Below are 17,187 nucleotides of genomic sequence, written 5' to 3'. Positions count from 1 at the left end.
TTACCCTCAGGAGTTGAACCCTTTATTTTTCAAATATTTAAACTTCAAGGGGGATTTTGAATTAGTAGGCAAAAAAAGATGTGTCTTGTGTTTTTTCGATTCACTACGCGTATCTCCGGTACTTTTCTTCTGCGTGTTAATGAAAGGACTTTTATCCTCCAAAACCATCCACTCCCTGCAACTACACCAGCGCCTCTCATGGCTTTGATCTTTCATTGTTTTGGATTTTTGATATTATTACATTCGAAATCCTGGTCATTGTGATTTTTGGTTTTTCTGATATTTCACACTCACTTCTTGAGTAAACTACGCTGTGTGAGTATGTTTAATTTTCGGAATCTTGCTTTGTCGAAACTTTATTTTCCGAAATTTAGATCTATCGGAACTTTACTTTTGGAAACTTTGATTTATCGCAACTTGAACTTTCGGAATCTTTCGTTTCGGAACTTTGAGTCGTCGGGTTTCCGTCCATTCGAAACTTTGTTGTTTCGTAAACGTTACGTTTCTTCACGTCAAGTTTCGCCGACAAATAATTGGTAATCAGGCACTTTCGGAACTTCAACTCGGCCCCCGCCTGTCACTCGGCACACCTTCCCAATAATTCAGGCATCCACTCGTCGCGTTTGATGAATAGAATTCAAACAAGAAGTAAAAAATCGTTATCGACGATTCAACTCGCCTTGTTCAAATACTCTCAACGCGGGGCAAAGCGATCGCAGGGTCCTTGGATTAGAGGAACGTAAAAAAAAGGAGCAAAGAAGGAGATCCTGACGCTCTTTCTTTTTTTTTTATATCCTAAAATAAGATGAAGATGAAAAAAGATATCTCCTGGACCGCAACCCGCGGCGGAGTTTTATCGGAAAGTAATTACTCCGGTGGAAATGAATAATTCGCTCGGGGACAGGTTATATCGGTTACAGATCGGAGCTTGCCGGTCTACCTGTCGCGATTACGAACCTGGCCTGCGGCTCCTGGACGTCCTTCCTGCCCGCCGATCCCAAGACGTCGGAGGGAATCCTCCTCGACCCAAAACCGGACCCCGTCTAGCCAACGACGAAAAATCGAGCAAAATACATTTTTAGCCAAACACAAGTTGGACCTCGCCAATTATTGGCTTGACCTTGACATGCACTTTTTGCACGCGATTTTTGCAAGTGGACGTTGGAATTTTATTTTGCTAACTTTTTGTTCTTATAGGTTCATAGATTTAATAATTTATCGGAAACCGGACGAATCGGAATTTTCTTATTTTGTCATGTAATGCTGAAATCATTCGCTTGATCACACTCGGACAAATTTCATTTGTTATAGTAACTAGAAAAATTCAGTGGAACAGATATCGTTAAAAAAACTGTTCGAATATTGTCGGAATTACGAAAAACGACGTACGCGTAACAATTTTGCGCTATTGTCGATCCTTTTTTGGTGATTGCAACGCAAAATCAGTTTGTAAGGTTTACTCTACTTCTTTAGTTAAATAAGGCTTTATCGTTAATTTATTGCTGCACAAGCGTTAAATTTTCGCAAGAGTTACAAGAAAATATAGTAACAGTGATCGTAATGAGAAAGAACAGTAACGGATACTAGACTTTCTGGTAACAGCTACAAAACTAATTTTCATTTTGTACCTAGAACTGTATTTTTCGATTGTCGTAAAAAATGAAAATAGTTAAGGACTCAGCGGTAACCGGAAATAAAAATTTCTCTCAGTGCAGAAAAAAATCCCGCTTAATTTAACGATTATGACTGAACAAATGTTTGGCTGATTCGAATAAATGTTGTTCCAATCGTTAATTCAAGTTAATGTTTTTATGGTTCTTTCAAGAATCACATGACATTTTCTTTCTTCAAAAAAATATTTCTTTCGACATATTTTATCTCCATATTTGCTAAATTTAATAAATCCTCGCAACTAAAAAATTGCGCTTTTATCGAACAATTACAGCTTTTACCAATATTCGGAATACGTTAATTCTCTTCTGTACGCAGGCAATGACATCCGTTTTATGTAATAAAAAAATTTATGAAACGGAACACTTACGAACACTACATGAATAGTCTGATTTCGAATGTGCGAATACTCACATGAACGAGCAATTACGAACATAATCGAATTCACCGTATATCTGATACATCTGACCTGAGTTTTTGAAATACATGAAAGCCATTCAAAAACCTTGTTTCAATCGAAATCTTCATATCTTAAGTTAGAAACACAAATTGACCAGTGCAAAAGTTTACGATCAGGATTAAAGCTAAAAATAATCAACGTCGTAAACGAATTACCAACCAGAAAATGTTAAAACTATTAGAGAGGCAAAAAAAAAAAATAAAAAAAAATTAGCGATACAATTTTAAACCGAAAACAATTTTAATCCGATGAAATTATACGATTAAAATGATATTCGGGATCACACCGCTCAAATGTAAGTATTTTATAATCATAGTTTATTGTTCTTTCTACCGCAATGCGTTGTCGCAAATTTTGAACTGCGCCAGGATAATGACGCGGTGATCGTTGTTTAAAACACGGCGATTGTCGCGATTTTAACGGCACTTTTTCCCCCTGTTTACTTTATCCCTTGTCGCGGTATTTATCGCGCGATGTACGTACATGTGTAGAGTTTAAATGCCGTTGCTATTATCCAGTCTGTGGCTTTGCGTGCCTGCAATATCGTCTGCGGTGCGTATGTATAATACCTCCATACGTGCCTCCCAATTCATTACGTAAAAGCTCCCGTACACGTAATCCATACAGCTGAATTCGACAGGATATCAGAGTCGTTAGGCGCCACCTTTCGCAATTCGTCCGCTATTGTTTATTGTTAATCTCTCGTTAGGCTCGATAATAGACACGATTAATCAGATCGTTGAGCCCAACGAGAGCCGCGATGAGCGAATCATTCTTTTCGAGGTCTACGTTGTATAGTACAGTAGTTACGTACAGCAACGTACCGTGTATAAAAGGATCGCAATGTTGCCAGTTCGGAAAATTCATTCTTTAATCTCGGAAAGCCCAACACTCTGCTGGATAATCATGAGATTGAAATTAGTAACGTTACTTTAATCGTTACTTCGAAACTTCACCATTGTCTGAAATTTAGTCGACCGTATTTAAAAAAAAAAAAGTACCGATATTTTTAAAATCCAACTGCTAGAAATTCGTTATAAAATTCCATAATGATGATTTTTCTTTCCGAAGTTCCGTTACGTTAACGTTACTAACTTCAGCCTCCTGAATTTTTGAATAAGCGAGGTAATCCGATTAAAATCTGATCCGTATTTCCCTTGGTACAAAAAAGAGTCTTCATAAAACTTTTACAAATCACGTTTTTCTCACTCGTTCATCATTTCCTTTCAACGATACATAGAATTATTAAATACAGGTCGGCAGGTAGTTCTGAATTCGTTTGATTATTATTAATTACAAATGAAATAAAAGGTACTTCAGAATTCAATTACGAATATTTGTTTGTACATTTGAAAGTTACTTGATGCAATTTGCAAATATGAATGTATAGTTCAACTTTGACCCGACTGCATTTCCTTCTCTCAATTCAGGTAACCTACACTTTTCCATCTCGTCGAACGTACGGCGAAATTTATCCTTCGGTTTAGCATTTTCCTCACAACTGGTATAATTTTTATCATCATCGTTGGTTGTGATGATAATCTGTTCGGAATATCAACCAATCAAAGTATCTAGCAATTTACTCGAATGGTCTTTCCTGACCTAAAAGATTTTCAACCACCTATAAGCTAAGATGCCCGGTCTGTTTTTTTCCGACGAATTTTCCTCCACGGGATTTTGAACGTAACGAGGCTCAACGATTCCAATACCAGCTCTGAAGCTCGAACGCTGCGTTATTTATGTTACCGTTCCGTTTGATGAAGAGACTTAGCTAATTGGGTCAGTCCCGTTTAATTGAAACGGGCGGTTCCCCGGCTCCGCAGGCAATTTTCCTCCTTCTTCTGGACAGTCGGCAAAGCTCTTCTCGAAGGAGGCAAATTTGATTTTCCTACGCCGTTATCGCAGGCTTGTATGCTTCTTTTCTCATCCCCGGGGTGGAGTTAGAGTCAGTTTTCTCACCCCATTCTGTAACTCTTCACCTTCCGCAGAGCGCGACGACCTCGCGGGAGAAAAGGGCTCGATTGTGAGGAAAAAAGAAGATAAGAGGAGAAAATCGAACGAAAGGATGAATAAATGAAAGTCTATGAAAAATTCGTAACGTTGAATACGCGTCCGGGAAATTCAGTACCCACAGTTTTTATTTCAGGCTTCGTACGCTTTTTGGAATCTAAAATTCCCGTACTTTTCCATCCTGAAAATAAGATTTTTTCAGTAATCTGTCAAGGAATGATTAATGACGCTGATTGACGTCAATTTTTTTCGTAAGAATAAAATACGAAATAAAATTTGGCACCAAGTAACGTTTATATAGAATGTATGAAGTTTTGCCACGAACCGAAACTTCGAGTGCAATTTTTTTTTTTTTTTCCAACATCGATACTAATTTGTACAAGATCGAATTTATCTCTTCGACAGACGCAAAACTCCGGTCTTATTTTAAAAATTACCCAACTTTTCCCTGCTCGAAAGAAATGTCTTGAGTTTTGTGAAACGTGAACATGCAAAAGTGCGCGGTATATTCGTTCGGCAAATATTAATTGGTACCAATTAATTTTCCTAGTAATTTGACGGAACCGCGATAGACCGATGACGCAAGCCAATCAGACCAAAGCACACAGAACAGCAATTTGTTTCCGAAACTTGGAATATCGGTGTGATTGCTTCTACCGCTCGATCGCCTGCAACGCATCTCTATGTATAAATGAACGTCGACGGAACGGTTAATTTAACATTCGCCGCGAAACTTCGGTAAGAGAGAAATTCACCTCAGGTTCTAACAGTTCGCGACGTATAAATCTTGCCAAATTTTATTCAGCATTCGTATTTGGAAATTGGTAAACTTTAATTAGAGCGAAATTAATAAAATTCAATGTATTGTATAGGAGGCTGTCACAGTTGCTCATCTTTTGCCGGAAACTCGAACGTTTTTGTCACATTTCGATACTTTAATACACGGGTACCAAGGATTATGAATAATGGAGTGAATACCAATTCTCTCTCACCGTCGGTTCGGTGCGTGCTCGGAAATTCTGCGCAATTCTTCGGAATGTAATTCACTCGTTTCATATCGGTAAAAACGTGAATCATTCCGACTAAAAAGTTTCTAAGCTGAAATTGTCGTGACTTTCTTGGGTAAATAGAATGGCACTCGAATGAAATTCCTTTCAATCTAACGAACTTTTTTGAATCGTTATGATATAAGTGGCTGCCAAATGACTATGCAAATAATTCGGTCGTTTTCTAGTTACACGTTGTTAAATATGTTTTGACATCCGAATAAATATTGTCCAATTTTCCTCAGTCTCCAATTAATATGAAAAAAAAAAAAAAAAAATCGGTTCCGAGTAACGAATTCACGTCATTTGAACAATCTGTTATAGTTATTTATTCTTATCTTACATAACACTGGTGAAATTCATTGTTTTGCAATTTTAGAATGACTTTCAAGCAGTTGGCTTTCGAAGCATATTGGCATATATGGTTCAGTATGGTTGACTAAGGTTAAAAAAAAATCAAATGTTGCGAAGCAAAAATTGTTCTCAAACATGCATCGCGAGAGCAACGCTACTGACTTCAATCACACAAATGTGACGCATTAATCGATGAAATTCCATATCATAAAAAATTGTCCGTCTCAGAAAGAGCTTTCTTAATTTCAAAAGAGACAAACACCGAGGTAACAGTTGCTAATTGTTGGGGACGAGAGGTTGAACCGAAGGGTTGCTCACTCGCTTATTCCGAGTTCATCGATTTCCGAAAGGAATCGATTTCTTGTGATTTCGATTGCGATTTTCGTAACGCCTGAATCAATGAGATGACTCGCGATTTCACGTGATTTTTCCTGACTTCTAACGTTACGAATGATTCCTAAATTTCAAGAATCACCGATTTCTAGATTGAAAATGAGAAATTCATAAATATAAAATATTATTTAATTCATATTAGCGGGGATTAGCGATTCCCAGCGATTCCGAAAATTTCGTGATTTCTTGGCGATTCTCTACGATTTCCTGTATATTTGGAAAAATTATAAGAAAACGAGGAATCGTGCGACTCGCAGGGTTTCCAGCGATTCCTAGCGATTGCCTATTTGATTTTTTTGTAAAATGGTTCAATGATTTCCCAAGTGAGCAGCCCCTCGGGTTGAACGATATTTTCGAAACTCAAATTTCCACCTATCTCATCGCGTGTTCTCCAACAGTAAGAGTATCGCAAGAGCCCCCCGAGAGAAGAACGAGACTTTTTAACTACAACCTACTTTTAAGTAAAGACAATCCGATTGCACGGGGCAAGCGACTTGCACCGGAGTGCGGAGGCTCATCGATGGCCATACCGAGTATGAGTAGAAAGCAATACCTACACCAATAGTCGCGGTATGGTAGCCAAAGGCGAGTCGTACTTCGGCTGGTAGACAAGCAACAAGTATACTCGTGTACTCGGCTCTCATGTGCCCGGGCACGTATGTATAAGCTAACTGCAGAAGTAACAACGAGTTTCCGATTAAGGCCTTATAATTGACGTCTCGACCCCCCCTGCAGACTGCACTGCAAGGCTTAGTCACCAACTGGAAGCTGCTTTGCACCAGATCAACGCACCTACGGCCCGATATATGACCGTATATATTTATACACGCCCGGCTCTCTTCAACCTGCTGCCGCTTCCATGCTCGATTCTTTTACCATATCGCTAATTCGTTCTAGATTACGTCAAATTTTTATACCTTTCGCGTAACTGAGAACGATATTTAGGATTTTTTAGAAAAATCACCCATTCTCTCAAACGTTTGTTTCAAACAACAATTAAGCAGACTTCAGTTTTGTGTTCAAATTTTAAGCGTCTCTCGCCAGGATAATTTTTTTTTAATTTATTCCGGGAATATAATACGCTTCTGTGGCAAAAAAGAAAAAAAAAATTGGTTTACATCGTATTGCGCGTTTGGATGATTGTTTTTTTTTTAGTTTCACGTTCGTCAGATTTTTAATTTGACAGTTTTTATACTATTCGTTCACGTGACGTTGACATTTCTGTATCAAAAACTATAAAATAAAAAACAGGCCTCCAATTATCTGAATTAACGAGACGACATATTCTTGGAATTTTGTTAAAAATTACCAAAGCGATGGCTCTTTTCTAAGACCCGTTGGTACGAAAGATCCATTAGTAGTTCAACGAGTACGAATCCAGAATGAATACTTCGACGATAAAAAATTGGTAAAAAAATAACAGCGACTTCGGTTTTTCAGGAGAGAGTTTATTGCCTGATATATTCACCACGTGCGAAGAAATACACGATGGATACATTACGAGGTAAAGTTGCGAATGATCGATTGTGTTAAATTTTCGTACGTGAAAAAAAATATGCGGGGAATGCTGAATGATATTCAATTTCACGCTAAGCGAAGAGAGTTTTTCCTGAAGGTGAAAGTCGGGGGTGAAAAATGTCGGAGAAAATTTAACGGGTGTAAAGTGAGTACGACGAGGCTGAAGCTAGCAGCCAGAATTAGCTCATGAGGTAACGAAGTCCAGCGCATAATCAAAATTATGTAAAACACCTTGAGTTCCCGATACTTTTACAGAATTATGAGGATAAAAGTGAACTGCACGCGGAGAAAGGAGATTATTTACCGTTAACAAACGTATTGTATTTGAATTTGGCGAAAGAAACGTTCTGTCGTTATCGTCAAATTTCAGTTCAACCAAATAACGATTGTCAAGAGTTAACAAATCACACGCGGCTCGACTAAAATTTGGTAACGACAACGAAACCTTAATTTCGTCACATCGAAGCACACGTTCGTTAACGTTAAATAAACCCTTTCCTCGTTGCATTATTCCATCTCGAAAAAGTTTGACACGTTTGACTGCCAACTTCAGCCTCGCGCGAGTACGATAACACAGCTCTACAAAATAAATACTTTTTTTTATTGCTCTGATTTTTTCTGTGAATCCTGGTGTTTGAGAACGTAAAACTTACGAATATAATTATGATTATATTAGATTGGCTCTGGTTTTTATGTTATTGTAGTATTGTATTCGAGATGACTCAATGTTTAAAGGCGAATTTCTCTTGAACGGTTAAAGTTCTATATCAGTAGTTTTTTATAGAGCGTGAAATTTCCTATAAGAATCTGTTAATACAGATAGTTTATTAGATGTACGTTTAGATGGTTTATATGTCAGACGTTTATGAGATATATTTTTTTCTAAATTTTTTTTACCTGTTATTTAAATGGAAAATGGAAAAAGATCAATATTAAAAGCTCGTATTTGGCTGAGATATTCTATATAAGATGCTCTACCGAAAGTTTGATGCGTGTTTGAGAGAAATTTTTTAATTTTTTTTTTCTCGGAACACCCCAATACCCCCCCTTTCGAAGAAACTTGTTGTGCCCTCTTTTTCATGGCGAGAACAACAAGGTATTACATTTCTTATATTTTTTATACTTCTGCCCGAATAAAGTAAGCATAACTAAGGTTATTGATAGTATTTTTTTGATAAACTTTAGATATTAAAAAAAAGAAATCGAATTTTTCACCTAAACATTGCTTTTTTGAGTCATATATGAAAATGTCGATAAAATAAATAACTAGAGCCAATTTCGAAAAACTACGCTTACTCCTAAGGTCGTTGACATCGAATCTTTCGAAGACTACTCAAATATCAAGAGCAACAAAACCACTGTTGGCCAGTGTAATCGTTTAAATTTTTACTCACCATAGTCTGGTCGAACGACGGCTTGAACCGCCTGGGCGTTCTTTTTGCTACGAATAATCGGTTCGCCTAGGATAGTGAAGTTCCTCGGTCCGACGCGGCTAACAAAAACTAGATACACTTTGCCCCTTTTGATATTTGCCCGTACAACACCCGGAGCACTCACTCCGTCGATTCCACTGTTTTCGCACAAGGTGGACTTCCCGGGAGTTTTATCCCGGAAATGCAATCTCACACTGTCGTTTTTCACCAACGGCTGAAAGCCGCTCTGACTCTTGTATACCCGTTTGACCTCAAAGGTCACCGCGTAGTTGGACTCGGGTTTCCTGGCCGAAGACATGCTCCTGGCCTTACCCTCAAAAACGGTCGGTGCGAGGTACGCCCTGTTCCCGACGTCGACGTCGGGGCACCAGTTCTGTCCCCTTCTCTCCTTGTTCCTTCCCCGCCTGCGCTGTTCCCTCGGGGAATTGTCCCTCGTCCTCGTCCTCTCCTTCCGGTTCTTCGCCGCCCTCGCGACTCGGGGTCTTTCGACCGTAGATTCGGGCCCTTGGACGACCGGAAAGATCGCCGATTCGGTGTCCCGGGTTTTACCGTGACTCGCGATGACCTCCTCGTATCTCAGTCGCGGAAGGCTGTCGTACCGAAATTTTGATTCCCGTCGCCTGAGCGACGTCGAGCGTCTTTTTACCGCGTTATAGCGATACGGTTCCAGGTGATCCCGACTTTGAGTCGACTCGGTCTCAGAACTTCTTTCCGTCAACGGGAACAGCAACGTTCTCAGGGTATTTCCTGACGTCGATGACGTCCGAGGGGCCGCAACGGCGGATTCTGGGGGCGCGGCGAGAGACAGAGCGCCCCACCAACCGCTAAATAGACCGGCCAAAAAGAGAAATGCCCACATTATCCAATCTGGTTTCGCTTTTTCGCCCGGGGGGTTCACCGCCTCACTCCCCCCCCGATATTTGACCAGAAGTTGGCAATTTTTTCACCGTCTACTGGCACTTTGACGTTGTTGTTTTATTTATTTATTTATTTAATTATTTATTTATCGTTTTATATATTTTCGGGTGCAGGGGGAGGGGGATGATCGAATCAGTTCGGTCGTTTTTCGTCGTCTAATTATCTCCCGATTTTCTTTCTTTCTTTCTCCTCCACCGCCGCCTCCGCCTCCGAATCTTCCACTTTTACTTCTTATCCTCACTCTTTTTCCTTCTTTCCCGCACGATCGCACAATTTTAGTTTCCACCACTCCTAGACTCTCGTTATCCAATTGCGTACACGAAAAATTTTACACACACATGTACAGATACTTTTATTTATTCATTTATTTACTTTTCTTCAATATATTACACACACACGCACACTTCGTTAAATATACATACATATATATACATATGTATAAATACATACATACATACATATATATATATATATATATATACACACACACGTTTATACGCACTCCGTTAAAAGTGCATACGCGTATGTGTTTCTATTATTATCTAATCGATCTCGCGTTCACGACGTGTTGTACCACTGGTATGTGGTTAAAATTTCCAAACAGACTTTAGGATTTTTAACTTTTATCTTCCGTATTGCCGTCTTCTTCATCGTGAGCTCAATCTCGATATTTTGATAGAGTTCCACGATCCACGTGTCTGTACTCTCCTCACTCTTATCCCCTGTTCGCCTCTTCGACTCTCGGACCACGTGACTCGCTGCTGAAGCTACCGGGACGAGAATCGCGCTTCGCGATAATCCAAGACTTCGGTTGTTGTTCGAATTTTCGAATTTCGGCAAATAATTGGCGCGAAAAATGAAACTCCGGAGGTTTTTTTTTTTTTCAAAAGTCTGGGAAAAATTTGATATTCCTTCTGGTGAAAGGCACGCACCGCGTTAGCACGCACGCGTTCATCAGATGTCACACTGTCGCCTAGCTCGGATATCACGTTGCACTTAAGGAGGAGCTGTGTCACCCTTTGCCAGCGTTACTATTTAAATATATCGTCGAGTCTGCCGAGCTGCTAGTTGAAAATCGGAGCGAACCGTGTTCTCGATTCTCACGCCTGATTTATACACTCCAGGAGGGACACCACTTCGCGATAATTTATTCAACGATCGGTTCTATCAATTATCCGTTTGATTATTCGTCGAACTTTTTTCACGAGAAACTCGTGCAGGGATCCTGGTTTTAATTCACGCACAAATTAAACGGCGATACGATTCTTCACCATGTCACAGAACGTGTTTCACGGTTTTTTAATCACGCAATAATCTATCGGGAGGGGTGGCAAAGATTTTTTGAAAATTTTTATCACTCGACGCAACGATGATTATTTATACCCGACTTACGACGATGTTGATGAGAAAAAATAAAAAGGGATATCTGGACGAAGAATATTCGACGATAAAAATAGAGCGAGGAAATGAAAACAAATGAGTGGGATTTACAGATAGACAGAGACTGAGAAGTGATTGCGACGGTCGAAAACGTGGCGATAAAATATAGAGGGATGAAAAAAAGATCAGGCTCGTTAATTCTGTGGGGTCTGTAATTTTCTGCGCGTTTGAAAGCTGAGTCGAGGGTATACGATTCGTGTGCGGTGTTGAAATCGGTGTATAATGCGTAGGTCATAGAGTGCGTTTGTTTAAAATTTCTACTCTTTACTTCCCGGGGACTTGGAACGTTATAATTTGGTATTGTCGCCGTTGCGATATGACATTAATTTTTTTTCCGCCTCCTCGTTTTCTTCCCTCTGCTCGGTCTCCCCTCGATTATCATTTATCTCCGACCACTTATGCTCGTCTCCGATCGGGCGGCACGACGTGTCGGTGGCTGCGTGGGCGCCCGGAGTGCGTGCGACAACGGCGAAAAGATCGGTGCCCCCGTAAGTCGGACACTCGCGGCGGTTCAAATTAGACTGAGCAGGCCGCGTACGCGAGCGAGGCCGGCCACAGAGGCAGCGACTCCTCGCGGACGCCGGTCGAGGCATTGCGCGCGCACGCCGCCGCCTCCGCCGCCTCCGAGCCGCCTCCGAGCCGCCTCCGAGACGTCGTGCCGCTCTTCGCTGCCCCTAAGCGCGATCTCCTCTGTCGCTCGATCCGCTCCTTCCTTTCGGCGCCGCGGCGCTCCCGCCCTTCGCCCTCTCGGCGTCCGTTTCTTTGACGCGCGAAAATACATCGAAAGCTCTCTGCCTCCCAGGCGGGGGGCGGGGAGACGACACGCGGCAATTGTCTCTAATGGATAATAACGAAAGCCGCACTGAGAAAAATTCGGTAAAACAGGTATCGTTGAAAAAACTATTTGAATATTGTTGGAATTACGAAAAACGAGGTATGCGTAACCATTTTGCGCCGTCGTCGATCATTTTTGTGGTAATTGCAAACGTAAGATCAGTTTGTGAGGTTTACTCTACTTTTTTAGTTAAATAAGGATTTAACGTCAATTTATTGTTGCGCAAGCGTTAAATTTTCGCAACAGTTACGAGGAAATATAGTAACAGTGAAGATAATGAGAAATAATAGTAACGGATACTAGACTATCCGGTAACAGCTACAATACTAATTTTCACTTTCTACCTAGAACCCATATTTTTCGATTGTGGTGAAAAATGAAAATAGTTAAGGACCGAGCGGTAACCGGAAATAAAAATTTCTCTCAGTGCACAGCGCGCGATTCGGTGGCTGTAGTAACTTCGAACGAAATGTCCTTCCGTTTTGAATTTTGTCTACAATTTTCAAGACGAAGATTGAATGTCCCACGCCGAGAAAAGATATTCTTTGGATACTGAAAAGTTTCTCGATTGACGCAAAAATTTATCGAGCCTCGATATAGATCTGCGGATCGAATTGTACGGAATTTTTTCGATTTCGAACCAGTGAATTATATTCGATAGTTTTATACTCACAGGTAAAACCGTTTTTGTTTTGGTATTGATTCGGAAGAATTGTTTTTCCGAATTTAACGGTCTTGTCTCGAGACGAGACCGTGAAATCAGTTAAAGAATTCGCTGAACACGTATTCTAATTAACATTGCAATCACCTGATAAACTTGAGTGCTGAGGTAGGTACGGTTAAATTTTTATTTGCAAACCAATCACTGATTCAAAATTTAGCCAAGGCAAATCGATTTTTCACGCAATTCGAAGAAACTGTTTTCTTTCAGACAAATCAAATTGAATTTCGTCGACTAAACACGAATTTGAGAGAGTTGAAAAGTTCATTGTGACAACTCGACGGTTGTATTAGAAAATCAACCGTTTCTAGCAAATTCATTACATAACAAAAATTTTATTTCTCGTATAGAATTTTACTTTTCTATTTTTCTAGGATTTTCTTGCACTAAGACACTTGAGGTTGGTGATTTGTTTCTTAATTACATTCAATGACTTGAGCAAATCCTTTCTCTGTAAATAAGCGTAATCCTTATCAGGTTGTTTAGCCGATGAAGTGATCTCGACGTATCATTCAAACTTCTCCCAAGAAATAATTGATCAAGTGAAATATTAGTTTTTCACTCAATTTCGTCAGTCCGTATACTTAGAATCGTGAACCTAGAACGCATTCGTCCGAGAGTAATTGCCAATTGAGAGAATTCGATGGAGCGACGAATCCGTCGTGTCGCCTATCCTTTATCGAATCGACGTTTCTTCTCAGGCTATATAATGGTCCTTAATTACCCTGTTTTTCCTCCCTTTTAAAATACGAAAGACATTTATTACGGCGAACGGCGATCACCCTCATTTATAATACCTATTTTTGTACCCATCAATTCAAAATTCGATTTGATTAGGCCGGTTCCCTCATCTTTCTCATTCGTTGCTCGATTTTTAATTTTCAACACCCTGCGTGAAACGAGGAGATTTTAAACGTTTAAACGATTTTACAATTAAAAACGGATGATCCACTATCTCCAGGTTGCGGTTCGACTGAACTCCGGTTACATCATACACACCGCAAGTAGGTCTCAAGCAGGAAAACGGACGTAGGTCAGTGTTTATCTCGAGTTTTATCTGCGTCCGGGAACTCAAGTTCACCTTTCATACTTCGCGTGGTGAATTGCATGATCGTCTTTCCAGCTAAGCCTTCGTATTTAATTAACCACTCGCAAAAATACGCCATTTTGCTACAATATTCTTGAAAAATTTTCTCAAATAACCAATCGCTTCATTTCCTACGCAGCAGCTGAGTAACTGTTTTATATTCTCAACGTGACCCAATTAACACTGATATCCAATTACCGTTGGAAGCAATATCCTCATTTGTTGCAGGATAACTTCGATCTCTCAATCCAGTGCGTGACGATTTGAATAAATCAGGATCCAAGCCGATTCAAATACCTGTGAAATTGTGGTTGTACGATACGAAGACTTAATTTGACTTTGAAAACGATCGAGACAATACATGCCGGTCAAGTAATTTGAGAAAACTGAAACGCGAATGACGATAAAAGTGGGAAAGTTGCCCGAAATGGTTGAGAATCGTCTATCAGCGATTCCGCGGAGTACAAGTTTGTTACCCTGTCAAAGTTAAGGAGAATAAGGATGATTGGTCTTGCAGCTAGAACGAAGTCCGAACTGCAAAGCCGAAACCACGGGTGGCGAGCAATGAAATTTAGCACTCGGCTTATCGATAAACACTTTCAATGTCGGCGAATTGTTGTACAGCAACTCTCGCTCGCTGTTATGTGTACAGCAGCCTCGGGCCAGTCGCTAGAGGGCAAGTTAAATCGAATCTGGTAACTGCAGAAGCGAAGAAGAAACTCCGACCGAAAGAACTTCGCCCCGAACTTTGATCCCTTATAAATCAATGCGACTATCGCTCGACCTAGGCTGAATTTTGGCGTATCGTTTTTGCGCGCTTCAGCGGAAGTGTATAATTGAATATTGAACCAGAATGAAATTTCATTACAGATACAGTGGAATTTATGGCGTTCGAATTCAGGGTATATTTGAAAGATTCGAAATACATGTGAAAAAGAACTTTTCAACGAATCTTTATATTGCTGTTTCGAAAAACTCGGTCGATGATCGTGGAAAAGTTTTGACGAGAAAGTAAGAATTTTACGGAATTTTAAATTCAAGTGATTTTGCGTGGAAAATTGCCATGTAAAATTTTTACTTTTCATCATCTTTGGTGATTTAAGAAAAGTACTGAGTTAGTTTTAAAATCACTTTTTCCAATTTCAACGAATCCTTACGTCTTCGAACCTCTGGAATCCCAAAAACAGGTTTTTAGAAATATGTCGGTCTGTCGATCAGTCCGACAAATTTCCACAATGATCTCCGAAAGGGCTGGTTAAAAAAATCTAAAACTTACAGGATTTCAAAACGACATGATGGGCATGAAAAATAGCCATGTTCCATTTAATTTGAACTTTCAGTTCTACCTGAAATGAATCGATTTTCAATGTTTACCGACAAACATATACTTTTTGCCCCTTGTTACTTTCTCTAAACGATTACGTTTTTCCCAGTGTTTTATACATTTTTTGTTTGTCATAAATGTTGTTTCTAATTCTTCTGTCAAATCTTTCTCATTAAAGTGCCAAGTCCTACCGGTTTCAGTTGTTTCTCTCGGCCGTTTTCAAGATCATCGCGAAAGTTTATCAGACAGATCGAATATCGCGAAAAAACAGTTTTTGCAGATTTTTTTTTTTTTTTTTTTCTTTTTAACGGACGCTTCCATCGAAAACAATTCGAAAGTTTGAGTATTTCGACAGGGTTTATACGAGATTTATAAAAAGTTTGGTACATACAAATAACTGTGAAATGAACAATATATTCCAACAGAAAAAGAGAGTATCAGCTGTACAAGATTTAACTCATACTTGATGGTTAGTTCCGGTAATTAAACTTGTTTGTAAAGTAACGAAAAGTACCACGAAAAATATTTTCTTTACGGCTTACTGTTCTTCTTTCGATTCATCTATAGTCCGGACAAAAAAGATGTCACTTACCCTGTTTGTCGTGAAAAAGCGTTGAATTTTTATGAATTGTTCGGTGATCCTCAAAAATATTGCTGCAAGTAACGAAAATTATTCAGAGTCTATGTAAATTTCTCGTGTCAATATCCATACGCATAAATATCCCCTCGGCGAATATACCGGCACGTATTCACATATGCATGCATCTACGTGTGACTTATTCGGGGGGTACAAACCGCGGGATGGAAAGTATGCCAGCGTTCTCGAATACGCCGCGCTTTTTTTTTTATCGCTTTCCTGTTTCGTTTTGTATTTTTATTTTTTTAAATTCGAACAGGAAATAGGAGGTCTGAACGTAAACACGTGAGCCTCATGCAGGTGGTGGTAAAAGCGTAGAAAAAGGTCGTGCGAAAAGAGGGGTGCAAACTCGGTATAAAAGTAAAGAAAGAACGAGGTACGCGTAACCATTTTGCGCTATTGTCGATCCTTTTCTGGCAATTGCAACGTAAAATCAGTTTGTGAGGTTTACTGTACTTTTTTAGTTAAATAAGACTTTAACATCAATTTATTGTTGCACAAGCATTAAATATTTGCAACAGTTACAAGAAAATCTAGCAACAGTGATCGTAATGAGAAAGAATAGTAACTATATTTTTCAATTGTAGTAATAAATGAAAATAGTTAAGGACTGAGCGGTATCTATATAAGCGGAACTAAAAATCTCTCTCAGTGCATTACTGATCGACAGAAAAGTAGCATAGCGTAATAAATTACCCATATCGAGGTTTTAAAGGATTGTTTTGTGCCCTCAATAGGAATTATGAGATGTACAGCGATCATTTTGTCATGGACTCGTTGGAACGGTCGCAAGTTCTGCAATTGACTCGAGTTACTCTCGGCGGAATGAGAGAAAATTTAATTCAATATTTTCACGTTAAAAACATGCGAGGTTCTTTAAAAATTGTTGATTTCAGCAGAGACAATAACCGTTGATTGAGTGACGACGAGCATTTGTCAGCGCGTGTACCGAATAAAGGATGTTATTAACTTTTTCTTTGGTACTTTCCTCTCTGTGAAAGGTGATACGCGGCATACCTGAGGCAATTTTTCATTTTCAATTCCGAGGTACGGGGATTGAAGAGAGTATCGTGTAGGCTTCTCATCCACTCCGTGTAACGGCTTCCTTTATCAATCTGGGTTCTCGGTGCAAAAACGCAAAGGTGGAAGCACGACAAAGAGCACATTCCGGCTTCCAAGTCTCACTTCCTCTAAATTTGCTTCTGTATTATATAATTTGCTTTTTAAAGCCCGGGACGAATGTATACATATAAAATTATACATACCTATGTATAATATGCCGTGCAGCCCGCGCGCAGACAGGAGGAATTTAACCAACCAGAATTGCAAACGAAGCCTTG

The 17,187-nt window shown here is 39.6% G+C and overlaps 1 protein-coding gene across 2 annotated transcripts in view; it reads right to left on the bottom strand.

Moving 5' to 3' along the window:
- The window catches only part of LOC107221220 (protein vein), a 266,850-nt gene extending 255,109 nt beyond the window's left edge, over nt 1–11,741 (bottom strand). For both annotated transcript variants that reach the window (XM_046735604.1, XM_046735596.1), the window contains exon 1: nt 8,847–11,741. In XM_046735604.1, coding sequence (XP_046591560.1) covers nt 8,847–9,744 — 898 coding nt within the window. In that variant the 5' untranslated portion in view covers nt 9,745–11,741. The remainder of the gene's footprint in view (nt 1–8,846) is intronic.
- Nucleotides 11,742–17,187: the final 5,446 nt, after the last annotated feature.

The sequence above is a fragment of the Neodiprion lecontei genome, chromosome 1, assembly GCF_021901455.1.
Source record: "Neodiprion lecontei isolate iyNeoLeco1 chromosome 1, iyNeoLeco1.1, whole genome shotgun sequence".
Taxonomy (NCBI): domain Eukaryota; kingdom Metazoa; phylum Arthropoda; class Insecta; order Hymenoptera; family Diprionidae; genus Neodiprion; species Neodiprion lecontei.
The sequence above is the reverse complement of the archived record's forward strand: the minus strand, read 5'-3'. Positions and strand labels throughout refer to the sequence as shown.